The 21,813-nt window shown below is 45.7% G+C and overlaps 1 protein-coding gene across 1 annotated transcript; it reads right to left on the bottom strand.

Annotated features, from left to right (window-relative positions):
• Positions 1-1,985: 1,985 nt before the first annotated feature.
• CNP (2'',3''-cyclic nucleotide 3'' phosphodiesterase) lies at positions 1,986-20,378 on the bottom strand. Its single transcript, XM_083709593.1, has 4 exons — positions 20,130-20,378; positions 8,258-8,924; positions 4,688-4,830; positions 1,986-3,428 (listed from the first exon to the last, which is right to left on the bottom strand). Exons 1-4 carry the CDS (start codon positions 20,253-20,255, stop codon positions 2,976-2,978), a joined length of 1,389 nt encoding a protein of 462 aa, XP_083565719.1. The 5' UTR covers positions 20,256-20,378; the 3' UTR covers positions 1,986-2,975.
• Between the last annotated feature and the right edge of the window lie 1,435 nt (positions 20,379-21,813).

The following is a 21,813-nucleotide window of genomic DNA, read 5'->3' as shown; positions in this document are numbered from 1 at the left end:
GAGCAAGCAGCTTTCTTTTAAGTATAAACTCAGCAAACATTTCTGTATATTAATAACAGATTTATTTAAGTATATTTTACAGTTGCTATGAGTCTTAAGCTCCTATTTGGCCCTGGATCAGAGTTAAAAGGTATTTTTTTAAATAAATAAAAAGTTACACCAGTCAAAACCACAAAGATGTACTACTTTCCTCATAAGTAAAAATAAGGATTTGACTGTATTCAAGACAGACATATTAACAGAAACTTGACCATTAGATGACCAGTATATGAAATCTTAATCTGGCACAGGTATTATGCACAAATACAAGTTATGATGATGTGATGGATGTTTCCTGAGCGACAGTTAGCATAACCAATTCCCCCCCACCTTGTGTAACTAAACATTCAAGTGAATTAGACTTCGATGTACAAACCAAAAAGACCATCTTGCTTTAAATCAGTGTTTCCCAACATTGGGTCTCCAGCTGCTTTTGGACTACAATTCCCATCATCCCTGACGGCTGGTCCTGTTAGCTAGGGATGATGGGAGTTGTAGTCCCAAAAAATCTGGCGGGCTGAGTTTGCCTAGGTCTGGTTTAGAGCAAGTTTAAACCTTCTGTTTCAAGTTCAATCCTATGCCAGGCACTTGCTCATATTACTCGGGAGCATTCACATGAACAAAGCAGTAGGTGTGTTTTACTTCCAAGCTGTTCCCATGGTTTAGCTCAGAGCTGCCCTTCCCTCTTTTTTGCCCCAAGTGAGGGTCATTATTCAGTGAGGTTATACAAGAATAAGCACTGAGGGATGGGGGGAAACCCTGATCTTCTAATAGCATAAATAAGCCAACTCTGGAATGGGGGGTATTTTAGATCCTGTGCTTTGTACAACTTCAAACAGAAATTAAAGCACACACTACAGATTTCTGCATGTACAGTGGTACCTCAGTTTACAAAATTAATCCGTTCCAAAAGTCCGTTCTTAAACCGAAACCATTCTTAAACCGAGGCGCGCTTTCCCTAATGAGGCCTCTCGCCGCCAGTGCCCTTCCTCTGTTCAGATTCCATTCTTAGACCGAGGTAAAGGTTCGCAAACCAGGACACTACTTTCGGTTTTGTGAATTTCATAAACCGAATCGTTCATAAACAGGACTGTTCTTAAACCGAGGTACCACTGTACTTGATGAAAAACAGCATGCTCAAATGCAGTCAGGTAAACAACGCGCTCAACAGGACATGTCAAAGTTGCAAGGCGAGAGGAGGATATTTAATAGGAAACTGAAATATTCAGTAAGTGAGCAGCAGTTCTATTCACAAAATTTTAAAAAAAATAATCTTGCAATAAGAGTGGCTGGGAATTTCTATATCTAAAATAGGTCACTGTCAAGAGTCTAACCGTGATCCAGCCGAGTTGTAAAAAAAATAAAAATGCTGCACTTGTCTCATACGTCTATGTTTTAACTGAAGACCTGCATACTAGTCTGCATAAAAGGCAGATATAAAAACTAAACAATACCTTTATTTATTCAGAATCTGATGTATCCAGAGGAGGGAACCTGTGGCCGTTGTGTTGTTGGACTGGTCATGCTGGTTGAGGCTCTATATATGTATCTGAGAATAATTTTATTATTTATATTTTTATTTATTGAATTTATATACTGCCCTATACCTGGAGGTTTTGGGGCAGTTCGCTGAAAAGATCACAATATATAAAATGAAAATAACCCAATAGCACCCCCCAAAAAAGAGCCACATTTTAAATGGGTATGGGGTGTCCATCAGGTCAACCAAAGGCCTGGTTAAAAAGGAACATTTTTGCCTATCACCTAAAGGTATATTATTAAGGCGCCAGTCAAACTTCCCTGGAATAAATCACATTAAACTCAATAGAACGGCTGAGTAAAGATGCACAAAACTGTGCCATATAAATATCTATATAGCGCTTGTCTGTGTTCACATGCTAGCAAAAAGGCACAGGTTACACCACTGTCTTGACCAACTTAAAATGGGGGGGGGGGGTCATTTGCTGTACACAAACTGCCTTATAAGTCCTTGATTAAATACACTTCATGTTAGGATTTATGGACGCTCTTGACTTCACAAGAACCCTGTTGGTCCTTGCAGCAGATTAACTGCTGATCCAGTTCTAGCTTTTGAAACCCTTTCAGAAATGAAGTAACTGAAGAGAGTAACTGTATCTAAGCTGAGATCTGAATCCAGCAAATCCAAGGCCGTTGCATGGAACTTTTTCTTTATTCCTTTCAATCTGCACTTCACAGAATTCTGGGGGAGCAGTGTGAGATCCCAAACCAGGCAGATTGGGCCTACCTACTCAGCAGAACGTGGGGGAGTGAGAATGGATTGTACCACTTCACACTACAGGTGAATCACATTAGCTACCCAGAGTGGCTGGGGCAACCCAACCAGTGGGCGGGGTACAAATAAATATTTGTATTAAATAATTATTATTTTGAATATACCCCTCTGTAAATATGCCCCCTGCAAATAACAAACCAGCATTTTCCTTGCTCTGCTGGCTTTCTACTTGCAGAGACTGTTGAGAAAAAAATTAACTTGAGAAAAAAATTAACAGACATTTGCAGTCTGATGTGACATAACCCATTCTACCACTTCATTCTGTGAGAGCCCTAACAGCACGAGGTCTAGTGGGTTTACAAGCAGTGGCCATGCTTAAAGGATGTTTCTCTACCTTTAAAACAAAACAAAAAAAATGTTTGTTTTTAAAAAACACCACAAATCAAGTTGCATTAATCTTAATTCACACATATAACAAAGGCGCTAATTTTCCATTACCAGCCTCTAGTGGTATTTTTCCCTGAACGAGAAGAAATTTCTCTGAAGAGACCAGCTAAGCTAGAATTTAGCAAGAGTTGGCTTTAGTTGGAGGACGATACTTGGATGTGTGTGGCTTGGGGAGTTTATAAAAAGGCTGCACATTGCTGCCAACGGATAAAGGCTGCAGTAGCAAGAAGGGCCCTTAGATGATGATGCAGGCGTTAAAAGGGGAGCCCCGCTTACTCCCCCCTTGAGTTGGCACCAGTTTCCCCTTTCCATAGTACCCAGAAAAGACACACCTCACCTCAATCTTTTTAGAAAGCTGGAGCATCCACAGGCCATTCCCGTAGGACAAAAGTCTCCCGCCCCCTATTTCCCCGATTTCCTCGCCTTTGTTCCCTGCCTTTTCCAGCTTAACAAACTCGAGGAGGTCAATGCCGGTTTGGACAGCTTCTACGCCGCTGGCACAGCCCAGGGTGATGTGTGCCCGACTGCCTTTCGGGAGGCTGACGGCTGGCTGAAGCACGTCCACGTCGCCAGGCCACAGAAGCATCTGCTGGTCGCTCAGTTCTACGCGGGCACCAGCCGTTCTTGGTGTGATGAAGAGAGCAGAGATGGTCAGGAAGAAGGCTTTTCCATAAGATGATTTAACCGCCTGAGTGGGGTGGAGGGGAGAAAGGATTTCTGTTAGGGCTGCCATTGCACTCAAAGACTTGTTTTAAGATCGTCTTGCTTCATCAGTTATTGGTTGTGTTTAAATGACTGGATTTGCTCGTTAAAATCCACGGAGGCTTTTGCTGTTGTCGACTGAAAACAGCCTTGCAAAGAACTCCACAAAAGCTACTAACCTACAGTGTAAAAACAGAAACTAGCTGGACTTCCATGAACACAAAAAGCTATCACACACACAGGAACACCATCCCAGAAACCACAGGATTGCAGCCTAAGATAAAGTGAGACATAAAGCTAGTGTCATCTAATTTACAAAAGCTTCACTGGTTCCAAGTAGCCATTTGCCAGTCTGACAAGGTTTCAAAATAAATTTTTGCAAATGTATATCCTGCCCTTCCATTCAGGTATTTGCAGAGCAGTTAACAACAAAACAACAAGCACTATAAAATCAAAGGAAGGAAGAATAAGTAATGATCACTTGAAGCATAAATATATTTAAAAAAAAAACATCTGGGAGATGTGATTGTGGAGCTATATGTAATCCTATTCAGGTACTTTTCCCCAAGTTGGGAGGGGGGGAAGGAATGGGTAACTGTGCAGAGTCTGTAACTATTTGTTCTAGTTTCCAGTTATGTCTGCTTACAACATACAAGTCACATTTCATTTTGGGGACTTTACTGGAATCTCTTATTGACTTTAAATACCAAAAAAACCCAAACCAGAATTTGTGCAAAATCTCAAGGCAAGTTTCGAAAGAGACTATATGCAAGATTGACTTGATTTATGTAACATGTCATTTGTAGGGACTTGAACTGAGTTTGCATACTCTCTGCTGAGCTGTTTGCTTTCTTAATTGAATTCTAAAAACCTCTGCTGGGCACCCAGGGACATATTCAGCCCGACTCTTCCACTAGCACAACATAACTTCCTCTCCCCTGCAGCCCCCCCAGGCACTCTCAAAATCTGCTCTAGAAGTTTGGCGGACCTTCCGGAGCAGATTTTGAGGGCATGCAGGGAGGGGAAAGGAAGGGGAAAGCCCCGGAGTGCAAAAGGAATTCTGCACTCAAAGCGCTGGGTGCAACTGCAAGGATACATATGGATTCCCTTGGAAATGGTCCGCTCCCATCTCAAAAGACAGAGGAGGGTGAAGAAGTTGCAGTTTCCAACGCAAGAACATATGGAAAGCTCCTACAAGAACCACGCCTTTTTCCTGGTCAGAGTGGAAGAAAGCAAAGTCGTCACCTCCTGCTGTGCGTAGTCATCTGATCCTGGAGCCTTCCCGTAGTCGGTGAATTTCGTGGTACAGTGCAAGACCCCCGGTGGCCTTTTCACAAAGTAGCCAGTCAAGTCAATTTTTGCTTTGGGGTCTTCGCTGGGTTGTCCAACTGCAAATGAAGGAGGAAAATAATGAGTCTTGCAAACTGATTTTGTTATTTCTTCCCACTTGCTTTTCCCATCCCAATTATTACTACCGTATTGGCCCAAATATAAGCTGCACCCGGAAATAAGCCACACCTTGAAAATTCAATGGGGGAAAAGACAATACGCGAATATAAGCCACTCCCTTAAAATTCTGCAGACACTCACACCCATTCTGTTTTACCGTATGTCTGTTTCAGCAGCGATATCATAAAAGCCATTTTTCGCAAGGTCACAAATTTAAGCCGCACTTTAACTTTTCAGCATCAAAATTTGGAGAGAAAAAAGTGAGGCTTATATTCAGGCCAATACGGTATTATTATTCTTTTACTTAGGACAATGTGCAGGGTTAGTTTACAGCTGGAAAAGAGTGGGCATTAAACACCTGCTGACAAAAACAAGATCTGGCTCTCCCTTTGCTAATTTTTAGAACTTCCATAGACCAGGTAATATACTGAAACCAGATACTGGCATTTGATTAAGACTATACACTATACACATGCAATGTACAGATTTTTGTAAAATTTAATATAAATTTAATTTTTTGAAAAAGAAAACTGAAGCTGTCTAGTTATGTTAAATTTCTCGCAGTTTTTAATCACTGCTTGGAGGCCAGGTGCCTAAAGTGTTTAAGCACAGCCCTTGCTACGTCTTGGCAATGCAATCAAGAATTAATATGCAGTGGGGACACAACTGTGGAAGGGGTCAACTTCAGCCAGTTCAGCATGGATGAGCATTTTTGGCCAGAAATGCACATTCACGGGAGTGGTGTGGCTGTTGACAAAAGCAGCAGCTTACACCATCTGCCCCCTGGATAATGTTTAGAAGAGGTGGTGGGAAGCTGTACTCCCCACTCACCACCCCCAGATAATATCAGACTTTCAATTCCCCACCATCCCTGATCATGGGCCCTGCTGGCTAGGGCTCATGGGAGTAGGAGCCTGAGAACATCTGGAAGGTCAACAGTTCTCCACCCCTGATCAAGCTTCATGGGCTACCATTTGTAGGGGTGAAGACACCTGATAGCTGGCTATGTTGTATTGCAAAGTTTGTAATTCCAGAGACGTTACAATGGAGGAGGGGCACAAGGGATGCAGCCTGCTAGCCAAGGAATCTGTGTCACGTGGAGCGCTTGGTAGCCTTGCCAATGTAGGTTATCTCCTTAAGTAGCATTGTCCAAATCATTTTGTCATTTCTTAGGGATCCAAATGGAAAACAGACTGAATGTGTTAGTACAGCGTAGAATGCAGAAATTACATTCATAAGACTTAACCGAGATGTGGGTGCTAACTTTCTAACTGCAATTGCTGCTGCAGCTTAGCTTAGGAATGTGATGGTAAACTTCCACCAAGCTGGGTTGGCTTCATTAGGGGCAATTTGATGCCAGTAACTAGGGAACATCTTTAAGATGAACTGCCAGTTGTGGCACGTTTAAAGGTGCCCTGTTCCTGGAAATGGAGAGTGGCTAATGGATGGGAAATATTCCCGTTTGGGTAGGGCTGTGTGGCACATATGATGAAACATCCCATGCGCACACAGGGGAAAAAACATAGCATTTAACATCCATTAAATATTGGCTTTCATTAAATAAAAGGAAGTAAGAGGCCCAACCCATCCATTTTGCGTGGTTCTGTGGTCCAAAGGGGCTGCCTCCCTACCCCACCTGAGAGACTCCATGTTTTGAAAGCAAATGGGACAATGGCTGCCCAAAATCACAAAAGATTTGCTGGGAGGGAACATGGATTTGTCAGTGGTCTAAACTCAGGTGGTGCTGAAGAGCTGCTCTGCCCTCCATGCAAGTAGCAGAAGCCACGCATCATGCACAAGCTATGCGCATGGGAAAAGTTACCTACCCTACAGGTGCAGGTTGCACAATTCACCTGCTCTTGGTCCACAGTGGCGTGGGGTGTTATGTAGCCAAGGGTCCAGACATGTCAGGCTTTGGACAGGGCTGCTGCTTCTGCCATCAAGCTAGAAAGCCAAGTTCTTCCAAGCCAGGAGACCCCACCCAATCCTGTTTGTAGGATCCTACTTTGCTACTAGGTTGGCCCTGCCTTTATATTGGCAAGCACCAGAGTGTCACAAGCCTTGCACAAGGAAGGCAGTGTGGATGAGCTGCATAGTCCTTGTGACGAGCACTCTGGTTCTTTTGTAGACCTTTGTTGTGGACTCTCCTCCATTGGAGGTTTTTAAGCAGAGGTTGGGTGGCCATGTGTCAGGGATGCTTCAGTTGAGATTCCTGCTTTGCAGGGGCTTAAGACCTGATGACCCATGGGGTCCCTTCTAACTCTACAATTCTAGGAGTCTGTGACCATGCAGGTGCCTAGCATGGCACTTCTACAGCTGGTGGAGGTGACAGTGGCAGCTCCCCTTGGTCCCAGCTTGTGCCATGAATTTTCCACTACTCTGGCACAGAGGTAAAGGGAGGATGCTAGAGGATTCATTCTAGCATAGTGCGGTGGCAGAACTAACTTATTTTGGGATATACACTGCAAAAAAAGAAGATAATTGGGACTTGAAATTCCATAGTGCAACCTAATGCTTGTTTCTGGCTCGTAACACCCACAGCCTGCCTATAGATTTGATCCAGGAGTGAACGTGAGCAGCTTTCTGCACAACCTCCCGAAACCAAACATTGGAGAACACTGAGACGCCTCAAAACAGAACTGCTGAAGTGAAGGATAGGCGGGAAGGAGATCCCCTGCTACTCCTCAATGGGGGCTGATTTCTTGGCAGCATCTTTAGCGAAGATGGACTAGGGGTGTGTTTGGAGGCAGGAGCTCAGAGAACATGGGCAGGATTAGGCAGTGGCCCCACAACATCTAAACACTTTAGATGTTAGAACAGATCCCCTTCGTTCACAGCAAGAGTGAGGAATGTTTGCTCCTACAGATATTGTTGGACTACAACTCCCATCAGCCGCAGAGCATGGCCAAGGGCTAGGGGATGATGGGAGTTGAGCTCTAGCAACTTCAAGAAGACTGCAAAGTTCTCCAAACCTGCAGCACACAGAACATTCTCGAAGGGTGAGCTTGTGGGTTCTGCACCAGTGTCTCCCTTAACAATATGCACTCAGAATTAACAGAGTTTTGATTCTGCACAATGCCTTTTGTTTCCCCAAATGATTCAATAATTATTGGATTCAACAGGGTGCGGCACAAATGGGTAATGAGCTTTCTCGTCAACAGGACAACTGGAAACTTGGATATCTTAAAAAAGAGAGAGTTTGCTGAACAGGTATAGGGTACCATCAATTAACCCCAAAGGAAACAACATGGGAGCTAGATAGAAATTGCTTATCTTATGCTCAACTAGTAGAAAGCCAGGTCTCGTGGATTAGTTAGTAGAAGGCAAATCTGGCACAAAAAACAAACATGTTTTGGGGGGACCCACAGTGTTTAGCCTCCTTTCTGAAGACTTTGATACTGGCAAGCTCGTCCAAAAACGCCTGCCCGGTCTTCCGCAAGTTCTCCGAGCTCCTTTTGCTCAAAAACCACCCATAATACAAGGGAAGGAAATCCTTTTCCAAACTGGGCTTCAGCTTCTTGAGCTCGTCCGCCGAGAGTTTCCACTGGTTCTTATCCTTCAGCTGCAAGCAATCCATTTTCCACGTCGTCTTGGGCTCCACGATGATGACCTGGTAGCGGAAGGTGTCGGCGATGTCGAGGATCTGATCCAGGCGCTCCCTCTCATGGTGGGTGTCGTCTACCACCAGCACGCTGATGTCACGCTTGCAGTAGTCGCTTAGGTCCTCGTCGACCTTGCTGTAGTCGTCGGGAATGGCGCTCCTGACAGAAGGCTGGATTTTGTAGTTGTCAGCGGAGATGACCTTGCAAGCATCTTTGTACTTGTCGTGGATAGCCTGTGCCAAAGTGGACTTCCCGCTGCCGGGCAGGCCCCGCAGAATGAACAACGTCTTCGACTCCCGGATGGTGGCAATGGTGTCGTTGTCGTCCAGGAAAGGGAACTGCAAGCTCTCGGGGCGCTCCTTGGGCTGGGAAGACATTTTCCTAAATATCTTGGGCAGGAACGTGTGGCTCTTCCGGCCGAAGCCTTTGTTCTGGAAGGGAAGGGAAAGAAAAGGAATAGTTGTGCGCAGTTCAGCCGGAACATTCCAGAGAGAGATACCATCTTTGGGCCCTCAATAATAGGGCCACTGTTTTCAGTCTGAACCAGAGAGGGGATTTTTGTTTTTGTTGTTGCTGCTGCTGCTGGGCTATTCAGATGGGCACAAATGGCCCAGTGATGGCTTTTAAATGATGCTATTATGTCAGCTAAGAACATGGTGCATTCCAGAAGCAGCAGCCCTGTTAATCTGCTGTAGGGAAAAGGGGAGGGAGAGGGGGAAACCACACATCCTATGGCACCTTTCAAAGACTAACGTTTCTTGAGGCCTACAGAACCTCATGCCACAAATACCTCTAATTTATGTACTAATCTTCCTCTAGAGAGCAGCTTGCATAGGAAATTCCACAGCTCTTTTTAAAAAAAAATCCAAGTTCTGATCAGCCCCATGTCATCTTGCAGCCTAAGTGGCTTTTGCCAGGGGGTGGGATGTATGTCTGCCAAAATCTTCCCTAGTAACAAACCATGAAAATGGTGTTTTGCATGTTCAGTGTTTCCCCGCCTCCTGCCAGCAAGCAAAATGGAGAAATGAGCTGTTTTTGGATTACAGTTCCCATCATCCCCAACCACTGGTCCTGCTAGCTAGCAATGATGGGAGTTGTAGTCCAACGACAGCTGGAGACCCAAGTTTGGGAAACCCTGAACTAGGGAATTGGTTCCCACAACAGGAAGTGATTGCTCAACATGTTTGTGGAGGATATTGGTGGCGATCACCCACAATGGCCACGTTCTCCCCTCCAGTGTCAGAAGATGTATGGTTCTGCATACCAGCTGATTGGGATCGCAGGTAGGGAAAGCCCTGCTTCTGGGCTTCCCATGGGCATCTGGGTGGTAAAAGGAAGATGGGCCTTTGGCCTGATCCAGTTTATGAGGTAACCCGCTTTCTCCCTCCCTCGATCAATACATACATGCAAGCACAAGCAATTCAGGCTCTGCCACCCAGAAGCATCAGCTGTGGCAGAGGGCATGCAGTTTCAAAGTTTCCTTCTTTAAAAACTTAAAACAAACGAAAAACGGCATGAAACTGAAGATGCAAAATACTTGCTGCCCCCACAGCTGCTGAGGAAGTGAAGATGTTTCCTGTGAGCCTATGACAGGCAGCAGAGGAAGCGAGAAAAGAGCTGGCTCTCTCAAGTGTGACCATTAACACACAACCTCTCTCTTATTCTTCCCCAAAGAGATACTTTGGTGTGAAGGCAAGGACTTATGAGTGGTAAGGTAAAGGGACCCCTGACCATTAGGTCCAGTTGTGACCGACTCTGGGGTTGCGGAGCTCATCTCGCTTTATTGGCCGAGGGAGCCGGCGCACAGTCATGTGGCCAGCATGACTAAGCTGCTTCTAGCAAACCAGAGCAATGCATGGAAACACCGTTTACCTTCCTGCCAGAGCGGTACCTATTTATCTACTTGCACTCTGAGGTGCTTTCGAATTGCTAGGTTGGCAGGAGCAGAGACCGAGCAACGGGAGCTCACCCCATCACGGGGATTCGAACCGTTGACCTTCTGATTGGCAAGCCCTAGTCTCTGTGGTTTAGACCACAGTACCACCCGCGTCCCGTGCAAAGGCTGGAAGAAGGGAGAGGAATCCCTGAGAAGATAGACCACAGTACCAGCAGAGTTGGGCAGATTCTGTGCAAACATTGGCCATTTTTTAAAAAACCCGCAGTCTTCCGTTTCTCACTGTGAAGCCTGGTGAAATGGCCAAACTCAAAACGGGGCTGAATGGTAGTGAAAGTCCACCCTACACACAGCCCTCTTTACCCCCGTCCTGCAGTAAGCAGAATAAGAACATTTCTCAGTGTGTGCAGTGTGTAACCTGCCAAGTTCAGCTTTTCTCAGTGCAGAATTTTGATGCTTAAGGTAAAGGGTAAAGGGGCCCCTGACCATTAGGTCCAGTCATGGCCGACTCTGGGGTTGCGACGCTCATCTCACTTTATTGGCCGAGGGAGCCGGCGTATAGCTTCCGGGTCATGTGGCCACCATGACTAAGCTGCTTCTGGCGAACCAGAGCAGCACACGGTAGCACCGTTTACCTTCCCGCCGGAGTGCTACCTATTTATCTACTTGCACTTTGACGTGCTTTCGAACTGCTAGGTTGGCAGGAGCAGGGTCCGAGCAACGGGAGCTCACCCCGTCGCGGGGATTCAAACCGCTGACCTTCCGATCAGCAATTCCTAGGCTCTGTGGTTTAACCCACAGTGCCACCCACGTCCCTAAGCTAAATGAGCAGAGCAGGCAAAAATCCAAAGAGAGAGGACAGAGGAGCAAAAGGTGTGGGCCTGACCAGAGAGAAAGATCATGGCTCAAAGAGGATTTGCAGGAGCAGCCGGCTTTAGAAAAAAACAACAAAAAAAACCAGGCTTCCCCAGGTGTGCCGAGTCCTTGGCAGAGCCAGTCCCTACCATTAGGCAGAGGGAGGCAGCTGCCTCAGGCAACACATTGTAACTTAATTGGTTATTACTGTCTCGGAATTCCTAGGGAGAGGCACTTGTGGGATTTTTCTGGCTCAGGTACTAAAATAACTTGGCTAATAGGCTATGACTTGTCGGGGTGCAGTGATGGTTGATGTTCAGCCTTGGGCAGCAAAAATGCCACGGGGCCAGTTCTGCCATGGGCGATGGAAGCAGAAAACAAAGGTGGTGAGCCGCAAGCTGGGTGCAGAGTTTGAGAGAAGATGCAGGATAAAGAGAGATGGAAAGAGGTAGAGTGAGTCTTAAGCTGTTAGAAGTTGGGTGCTGCTGTTAGCAAGAAGGGGTAGCCAACCTGGCACTCCCAGATGTCGGATATCCAGTCCCCACTGGTTCCAGTCAAGATGGCTGATGGCCAGGGATGATGGGAGTGATGCTGCAACAGCAACACCTGGAAGGCACTCCTGCTCTTCTGAATTTCAGAGACATTACACACAGTTGTTTCGCAACCACCAAAGCAAGCTTTTAGAAGCCTTTATCAGGGAATTGAGACTACAATTTAAGGATCTAGGGGCCTTAAGAGACCACAAGCTTAACATGAGTAAACAGTGTGATGCAGCAACAGCAGAAAAGCTAATGCTATTCGAGGCTGCATCAGTAGAAAAATATTGTCTCGATCAAGGGAATTAACAGTACCGCTCTATTCTGCCTTGGTCAGACCACACCTGGAATACTGTGTCCAGTTCTGGGTGCCACAATTAAAGAAGGATATTGGCAAGCTGGGATGTGTGCGGATGAGGGAGACCAAGATGATAAAGCGTCTGGAAAACAAGCCTAATGAGGAACGGTTGAGGGAGTTTGGTATGTTTAGCCTGGAAAAGAGGAGATAGAGGAGACAGGATAGCCATCTTCAAGGGTCTAAAGGGATGTCACATGGAAGATGGAGCAAGCTTGTCTTCTCCTGCTCTGGAGGGCAGGGCTCGAGCAAATGGATTCAAGTTACGAGAAAGGAGATTTATACTAAACACCATGAAGAACTTTCTGACAGTAAAGAGCTGTTTGACCATGGAATGGTCTCCCTTAGAAGGTGGTGGACTCTCCTTCCTTGGAGGTTTTTCAGCAGAGGTTGGATGGCCATCTGTCATGGATGCATTAGTTGAGATTCCTGCATTGCAGGGGGTTGGACTAGATGACCCTCAGGGTCCCTTCCAGCTCAGCTATTCTATAACTACATGTCTCCCAGATCACTGAAGATAAACAAGGCATCTGTGACACCTTAATGACTATCAAAGTAGCTATAACAGCCAAAGGGATAAACCATTCACTACTTTTGTTGACTCGGAAGCAGGCAAGACCGAGTGGCGCAAGTCGACTAAGACTTGTACTACAATGTGGGAAAAAAGAAAGAAAACCTGTCTCTGTTCCAGTGTCCAGTTTCAAGTCACAGTGAAGATGCTGCCTGTGTTTGGTCAAGACAAGGGTGTTTGAGTAGCTATTGCACTATTTTGACAAAAACAGCTGCCTGGGGAACAGCGGTTAACAATGGCTTAAAAAAACACACAGAAGACAAAACAAAACAATAACTGTGGGTGGGAGGGCATACTCTGTGAGCACCAATTGTTTTGCAAGTGAAACTGAAATAATAAATGCTTGTGTTAAAAATGAGGGGGAGGAGGCAAGGACAATGGTACCACACAAGCCAGTCTAAAGAGGAGAACTTGGATGGTTTTCCAGTGCGGAACAATTTGTCCCATTCTGCACAAAACAGGCCCCCTCCTCACTTTCCTTCCCTGTACCACACCATACCAACAAGCAAAAAGGGAGGGACCAAATAGCAAGGAGGGCTCAGCTGCTTAGCTAGCTCCCCCCGCCCCCCACAACCTTTACATTACAGACTGCAGATAATTGTCATCATTTGTTGGGAACCCAAGTTCCCAATCCTGCAATGCAAAAAGAAGACTGCAATGCAATGCAATTGTCCTGCACTGTCACACAAGCCAAAACCACTGCCTTATAAGTCCCTGCATTACAAATCTGTATCGCTTTAACGGTATAAATTTTTTAAGCACCTTCTCTACGATCAAACCCAATGCTGTGTACATATAATAATATACAATGGCCTGGATCCATATCTTAGAAATCCTTGTTGGAAAGCCCACTGAAGTCCATGCAACTAAAATAGATGGGACACACAACTAATTTAAGTGTAGCTGATTTCAATGAATAAAACTTACCAAAGAGACGTCCAATTTAATTAAAGCCTGTTCCTACAAACCCTCCAAGAAACAGCTGGATCATAAGTAACTACTAGAGATACCTCCTACATAACACCTTTTCCACATTCCACTGAAGGGTCTACTGTACAAACTGTTACTTGCAGTATTCAAGGTGAACTGAGATTGAAACGCTGCAGCAAAATAAGGGAGTGGGAGGCTGTGTGTGTGTGTGTGTGTGTGTGTGTGTGTGTGTGTGTGTGTATACTTGGTATTTTGTACAAAAATATTAAAGTTTTATACTGGTTTTCTTTTTTATCGTGTAATGAATTTCTGTTTATATTTTTAAACGCAAGTCCATTGGAAACATTTTATGCAAGCGACTATGTAGTAATGCACTGCTATGTAGTAACAACAGAAAAAGGCACCAGGAGCTGAAATGGTCTAAGACACTTCTGTGTGAGGAAAAAGTGCACTGAGAAGGCGGCTTCGAGCTCTTCATTTTGTGCCAAGTGAAAACTACGAACATCAAATGGAAAGTTGGATGCTACTTTCTTCTTGCAAGTTGTCACAAGATTGCTTTCCACTTTTGCCAATTGCTGAGTGATGTGTTTTTCATTTTTGGTTACTGGTTGACTGCTGTTCACACATGATCCATCAGCAAGCCTTTTTTAAATGTGATCAAACCTACCTCCCCTCTAATCCAGCACCCTTTTCTCAAGGATGAAAAGCTCCCCCAAAAGCAGAACACGAACACAACAGCTCTCTCCCTACTTCCGCATCCTGGCAACAGCCTCCAAGACTGGATGGAGGTATTTCACAGCTCGATAAAAATGTGCGGCGACTCCAAGATGAGTCATTAAGCACCAGTTCAGACCCCATCAATGTATATGTGAAGTCAGGATTTATTGTCCCATTTATTGCCCTCTTTACACTTGCTCTGTGTTAAACCACAGAGGCTAGAGCTTGCTGATCAGAAGGTCGGCGGTTTGAATCCCCGCAGCGGAGTAAGCTCCCGTTGCTCTGCCCCAGCTCCTGCCAACCTAGCAGTTCGAAAGCACGTCAAAGTGCAAGTAGATAAATAGGTACCGCTCCAGGTGGGAAGGTAAACGGCGTTTCCGTGCGCTGCTCTGGTTGGCCAGAAGTGGCTTAGTCATGCTGGCCACATGACCCGGAAGCTGTACGCCGGCTCCCACGGCCAATAAAGCGAGATGAGCGTTGCAACCTCAGAGTCGGCCACGACTGGACCTAATGGTCAGGGGTCCCTTTACCTTACACTTGCTTACATTGACTCACATCTGCTATTTTAACATCCATCCACCCAGTTTGGAGATACTCTTTTTAGGCTCGTCAGAATCTTATTTTTATTCTTACCACCCTGAACGATTTGGTGCCATCCTCAAGTTCAGCTATGTAATGTTTCACCCATCGGTCCAAATTGTTTATGAACAAGGAAAAAGCACAGGTACCGATACCAGTGATTGGGGAACCCCACTTCTTAGAGCCCTCCCTTGAGAGGACCATCCGTGTACCCCCTACTTTCTGCTTCCTAAACTTTAACCAGTTACTGATCTACAAAAGGATCTCTCCTCTTCTTCCATGACTGCTATACTGACTCTGGAATCTTTGGTGAAGGCAGAGGTGTACATAGGGTCCCTTGCAGTGCTCCCCGAGAGGAAAAATCGTGTGAGAAGGACAGAAAGTTTATTCTGTGTTTGATCTCACCATAACAGCATACGTCATACATTCCATAGTCTGATAGGTGATTTTTGTGCCCCCCAGGACTGGGCCCTTGGCCTCTAGGCGAAGAATTTTACTGAAAGCTTTCTGAAAGTCAAGACGCACATTGTCAGCTAGATCACACCTATCCATATGCTTAACGGCATTCTCAAATTAATCTGAAAGATTAGATAGAAAGCCATGCTGGTTCTGCTTTAGTAAGGCTTGTTCTTCTATACACTTGGCAATTCTATCCTTAATCACGCTTTTTGCTAGCTGGCCTGTAATTTCCCAGATGCCTTTTTTAAGAAAATAGTCTTGCATTAGTTACTTTGCAGCCTTCAGCTATACAGGCTGATTTTCAGGAGAGGTTGCACGTTTTTTCTTAAAAGAGTAGCAACGTCATATTTGTTTCTTAAAACCTCTTGGGTGGGTACTATCAGGACCCAGCGATCTGATGGTTCTTAATCTGCCAACAAGGCCTTCTCTGGGCACATTTCTCCACATTCGCCCTATATTTGTATATAGTCCCATTTTGTCACCGGTAGCACCTAAGACCCATCCCTAAGCCACAAGGCCAGCCCGGGGCATTATGCCACTTAAAGCACAATGCCATGTCGCCCCCTGCTACTGCTGCCATCTCACCACAGATCCATGCTTCTGCCCCTCCTGTACTCACACCACCACAGGCATGGCAAGCATGGCACACACCTTGGGTCCCAATCTGCCGCCTGTGGCGAGAGTCTCACCCTGCCAAGCAGGAGGGGAAGCCGTTTATTTACAGCATGGGTAGGCAAAATAAGGCCCGGGGGCCGGATCAGGCCCAATCGCCTTCTAAATCCGGCCTGCAGACAGTGTGTTTTACATGAGTACAATGTGTCCTTTTATTTAAAATGCATCTGTGGGTTATTTGTGGGGCATAGGAATTCATTCCTTTTTTGCTTTTCAAAATATAGTCCTGCCCCCCACAAGGTCTGAGGGACAGTAGACCAGCCCCCTGCTGAAAAATTTGCTGACCCCTGAATTTTATAGGATTGGAGTAATCTGTGCCACCATATGCAGTTTTTATTCTTAAAAACAATGTAACGGCTGCCTCTAAGCTGGCAGTTCCACACAGGATAGTGTGTGTTTTGTGTGTGTGTGTGTGTGTGTGTGTGTGTGTGTCTGGTGTGAGTTGCTACTCTGGCCTCGCCTCTGCACCAAGTATGACTGGATCAGTCATTCCCAATGGAGTGATACAGTGGAACTGTCTGCCTTGAGCAGAAGCTGCCCGATGTGTCTCTGTATGAGTCACTGGTCTGGATTTGCCTCCTTCCAATCAGCCTCTACAGAGGGACAGACAATTCTGCCCCATCTCTGCGCTGCAGACAATAGGAGCATTCAGTGCCTTAATACGGAGATGCACCAGAATGACCCATCCTCACATGACTCATGCTCTGGGCTTCCTCCAATCAAGAGTCATGCTCAGAACAGATCATGGAAACAATGCAGATCAGCTTCCCTGTGGGCAGGTAATTAAAAATCGCCTCACATTAAGAAGTAAATACTTAATTTAGGTTGTAGGGTTGTAAAACTGAAATTGTCCCGCATTTAAATTCAGTAAAAGTACACCTGTCATCAGATTGGTCGATGTGCTTGGTTCAGGATAACCAATAGTCCAATCAAGAAGGAATGTGATAAAAAGTAGGCACTCTTTCTCTTTTACCAAAATGGAAAACTAAATTGGACGCTGGCGCGCTACAACCCATAGCAGGCCGTTTCTTCTTCTGGGGCCAGCTTGGAATGCAGAATGTTTATCTGTCTTGCATTTGCCTAAAATACTATTGGCACGTTCAGTGACCACAAATATGCAAACAGAATGAAGTGGGATCGAGTGGAGAAAGAAAAGTTTTGCAATAATATTCTAAACAAACAGATCTGAACTTTTTTTAAAAAAAAAATGAAAACAGTAAGTGGTAGGTTTTTAGAGCAAACCCAGAGTTTCTAAGAACACTGATAGCCCCCATGACTTCTCAGGGTACCTGCACCCAAATTTGAAAAAAACACCTCATGGAACAATAAACTGTTCTGAGCATGTGCCGAGAGAGAGACGGAGAGAGAGAGATTTTCTATTCCAGCTGCCCTGTTTGCTCAGCTGTTTGTGTGCTTTAGTTAAAAACAGGAAAACAAAACTTCATCATAAGCCTAAATATAGATGAAATGCTCCCCCCCCCAATTTCTTTAGCTGTAAATTGCTGTTTTATTGTTTTGAAACAATATAAAAATGCATTGATTTCTCAACAAATAAGGAAGGGTAGAGTTTTTTAAACTAGCGAAAGGGTTTGGTTCCAGCTGTACACCAAAAAAAAAAACACCACCCTGAAAATAATTTTGTTTAACGAGTTGCTTGTTGTCGAGGGAAAGCACCCTAGTTTTGTTTCCAAGCAGACTGCTTCTCTAAAAATATCTCAAATTTCTTCCTGTTCCCCCAGGGTTTTACAGGTGGAAAGGAAGTATCACAGAACTCTCTTGCCTCCTGCCTCCAGCCAAGCAAATGAACAGCGTTCTCAGAAAGGCTGCAAAAAAGCTAGCATTCCTTATGCAAAATGGCATTTGCTGTTGAATGGAGACAGGAGAACAACTAGGGTGTGGAAAGCAGGTGTTGCACCAACAACTTGGAGGAGATGCTTGTAAATAGTGAATGGCAGCCTAGGCAGCCAAGAAGGGCATGTACCTTCCTCATAAACATTAGGTGCTGATGCAAAAAAGAGAGAGAAAAAAGTTTAAAATCTCATACTTTGCAGGGGATCTCAAACTTTGGTGGGGATAAGTATGCTCTCCTCACCCCTCCTCATATTTTAGAGCATTTTCACCACTACTCACAGGGTATTTCCAACTTTACTTTATTTATTGAAAAAATAGTAAACTTCCCCCTAAACAACCCCCCCCCCAAAGCATCAGCTGTAGTGTAAAATTACACCCCACCTGTGAAGCAACAGAATACAACTCCAACTAAATCAAGGAGGAACAACCCATGTAAACCTACGTTTTCTCTTGCAAACTGATGTGTTCTTTTCCTTAAGTTGAGTTGGCATTCTCCGCCACGCTTGATGAAGAGTTTTGTGAAACTGAAGAGAGTTTAAGTGAACATATGTCCGTCACCAGGAGAAACCAATCTCCATGTAGCTCGCATCTGAAGCTGACAAAGTCTCTTACAAAATCAATTGTATATTCCGTATCCAGCTCTGTGTCATTCATAATGGTTGCAAATCTGACAAGAGCACCCACCCTGGCCATAAATATGTCTGAAAAGGGATGCCTTATCGTCCTTGCAAAATGCACCCTGCACGGGTGAATTTTAAAGCCAAGCAACAAATGCAGAGCTCTCTTCCTATGCTCAGAGACCTGTCCCCCAGAAGTTAACTTCCATAAGTGTCTGTCATCCACTGCCCAGGCCCATCTCCCTTTACCTTCCTTTTCCCCTAAAATGAGGCTCATGCTGTAGCTTATGCCAGAAAACAAATCAAAAGTACTTGGGGAAATGCTCCGTGCCCCTGTAGAGTGTCACCACACATCAGCCACCGCCAGGAAAAGTGTGGCTTATTGAGAATATGCCTCCCGGACTCGCCCCATCCCATACAGAAGTGGTCAGGGTGACCTGCATGCAGAAGGGTGAACGCCCTCCCATCAGATGCCAAGGAGATAAAGAACTACACATCTTTTAGAAGACATCCGAAGGCAGCCCTGTTTCAGGAACTTTTCAATGTCTGACATCTTATTGTGCTTTCAAATGTGCTGGAAGCCGCCCAGAGCGGCTGGGTCAACCCGTTCAGATGGGTGGGGTATAAATAAAACAATTACAGTGGTACCTCTGGTTATGTACTTAATTCGTTCCGGAGGTCCGTTCTTAACCTGAAACTGTTCTTAACCTGAAGCACCACTTTAGCTAATGGGGCCTCCCGCTGCTGCTGCGCTGCCGGAACACGATTTCTGTTCTCATCCTGAAGCAAAGTTCTTAACCCGAGGTACTATTTCTGGGTTAGCCGAGTCTGTAACCTTAAGCATATGTAACCTGAAGCGCATGTAACCCGAGGTACCACTGTACTGTATCTGACTTTTAGAAGACATCTGAAGGCAGCCCTGTTTAGGGAAGTTTTTAACGTTTGACGTTTTATCGTGTTTTTGATATTCCGTTGGGAGCCGCCCATGCGGAAACCCAGCCAGATGGGTGGGGTATAAATAATAAATTTTTATTATAATAAAACTATTGTTGTTATCATTTAAAGTCCAAAACTGGTCCTCACTTCACACCCATCTTACCATTCCCCCCCCCCCACAGCTCTGGGGAACAACCTTGAGAATATTCCCCCCCAAAATAAAAATTTCTCCAAGCCACCCCCCCAAGCCCAAGGCAATGAAAGAAGGAGGCTATCCCTATGGGGTATAAATAAATTATATTTTTTATTATTATTATTATTATTATTATTATTATTATTATTATTATTACCTGTCTATATGCGCTTAGGACTGGTCCCTTATATCCCTGACAAGCACAAGGGCAGGCAGAAACCCAACAGGTAAGGAGGAGAATCGCTTGACCTATTGAGCACCTGGCAGGCTCAAAGCTTTTGTCTGGGGACGAAGTCTCATTTTTCCCTCCAGCTGCTCGCTTACCTGCTGCTGCTGCTGCTGCAGACCCGGAGACGCGCGCGCGCCTCTCGCCCCTTTGCTCCGCCCGCTTCCCCACACTTTCGTTTCCCGCCTAGGAGCCCCTTCATTCCGCCCCCCCTCCCGCCCCAGGACGACGACGAGCCCACTCACCATGGCAGCGCCACCGAGCGGAGGGTCCCGGACGCAGCGGAATCGACGCCTCGGGAAGGTGCAAGACCGCTTAATGGACTTCGCCTGCGTTTGGAGGGACGGAGCCCCCGCGCAGCTGCTTTTCATACACCCGGGGGGGGGGAGGCGGGAGTGAGGGGAGGAGGAGCAAGCCACGCCCCCTCCCCCGAGTCCCTGCCTGGCACGACAGGATGGAAGGCGCGGTTTCGCGGCGCAAGAGCGCGGAAGGGGAGCGCGGGTCGCGCTGCCCCCCAGAGGCCGCTTGGCTGCAGGTTCCTGCGGAAACCCCGCTTAAAAAAATACTTTCGGGACCCGAAAGGAAGAAGTAGAGGTTAGCTAAACAAGCTATAGCTTAGGGCCCCACTCTCTTGGGGCCCCCCCAAAAACATTTAAAGGAAAAAGGAAGCTGGATGCACATCTCCAAAACATAAAGATTAAAAACAACTAAAATAAAACCTACATACAGCAACAGTGTTTTGTGTTGGGTAGGCTTCTGTGATGTAAGTCATGGGCCCTGCCTGCCTGCTAGCCTGCGCCCTAAAATATCACTGCTTTGCTCCTTTCTATATACAGTGGACGCTCGAGTTGCGAATGTGATCAGAACCCGCAGCTCTGCATCGGCACAAGCGCTGGTTGCAATTCGGCGTGTTTGCACATGCGCAAAGCGTGATTTAACGCTCCTGCGCATGCGCGACCGCCGAAACCCGTAAGTAACCCATTCCGGTACTTCGTCTGCAACCCGAAAAAACGCAGCCTGAAGCTTCTGTAACCCGAGGTATGACTGTATAGGGTTCCTTCATTCTGCATGGACTGGCTGCATGGCAACATGTGCAATGGCTTTAGATACCTATTAGGTCCAGAAATTACCATATAGTATATATTCAACACAAAAAAGCGACAATTTGTTGTTAACAAAGGACAGCTGGACATATAAAGGGCCCCATTACCTTCAGTAGCTTAGGGCCTCCTCAAACCTAAATCCGGCCCTGGGAGGGAGGGATATGTTTTCTTCGTTGCAGCAGGGGTCCCGAGAAGAAATGCAATCGCCCCAGGCAACTCTGCAAGAGGAGAGCCAGCCAGGATTGCAGCCAAACGTGAAGAAATTGGAAGAGAGGCATCCTACGAAAATGTTGTCTCCTAAAGGGGGTGCTTCCTCGTGCTGCCCCAAGAAAATAAAGCAGCCTTGTAAGGACCGAGCATGCTTTAGTAGACCGATAATTTCACTTTTTTTAGTAGATCGGTAATGTAAGTGTGATGGTGCTGGTTGGAAAAGAAACATGGGGGTGGAATCCCGGTCTGAAAGGGATGCTCTGCTTTTTAAGGAAGATACACTATAACGATTTTGTTGCAAACCTCACTGGTGATACCAATTGCCCTTTTCTCATATACGTTTTATGATCTTGCAACTCTTAAAACGGCCTGAGCGGCACTTTGATTCTTTAAAATGACAACCACCAGACTTTGGCTAATTATTTATACCCCGTCCATCTGGGTGGGTTTCCCCAGCCACTCTGGGCGGCTCGCAACAGAATATGAGAAACACGAGAAAACAGCAAACATTAAAAACTTCCCTAAACTTCCTCTAAAAGACAGACAGTTGTTTATTTCCTGGACATCTGAAGGGAGAGCATTTCCCAGGGCGGGCACCACCACCGAGAAGGCCCTC

The sequence above is a fragment of the Podarcis gaigeae genome (assembly GCF_964106915.1).
Source record: "Podarcis gaigeae genome assembly, chromosome: 13".
NCBI classification, from domain to species: domain Eukaryota; kingdom Metazoa; phylum Chordata; class Lepidosauria; order Squamata; family Lacertidae; genus Podarcis; species Podarcis gaigeae.
The sequence above is the reverse complement of the archived record's forward strand: the minus strand, read 5'-3'. Positions and strand labels throughout refer to the sequence as shown.

Coding starts and splice junctions, on each gene's coding strand:
- CNP (XM_083709593.1), bottom strand. CDS start 20,255: ATGAAAAGCAGCTGCGCGGGGGCTCCGTCCCTCCAAACGCAGGCGAAG. Junction 4,831..8,257: donor CAGAAAGGAGGCTAAACACT/GTGGGTCCCCCC, acceptor CTTCATTTGCAG/TTGGACAACCCAGCGAAGAC. Junction 3,429..4,687: donor ATGACTACGCACAGCAGGAG/GTGACGACTTTG, acceptor CACCCCACTCAG/GCGGTTAAATCATCTTATGG.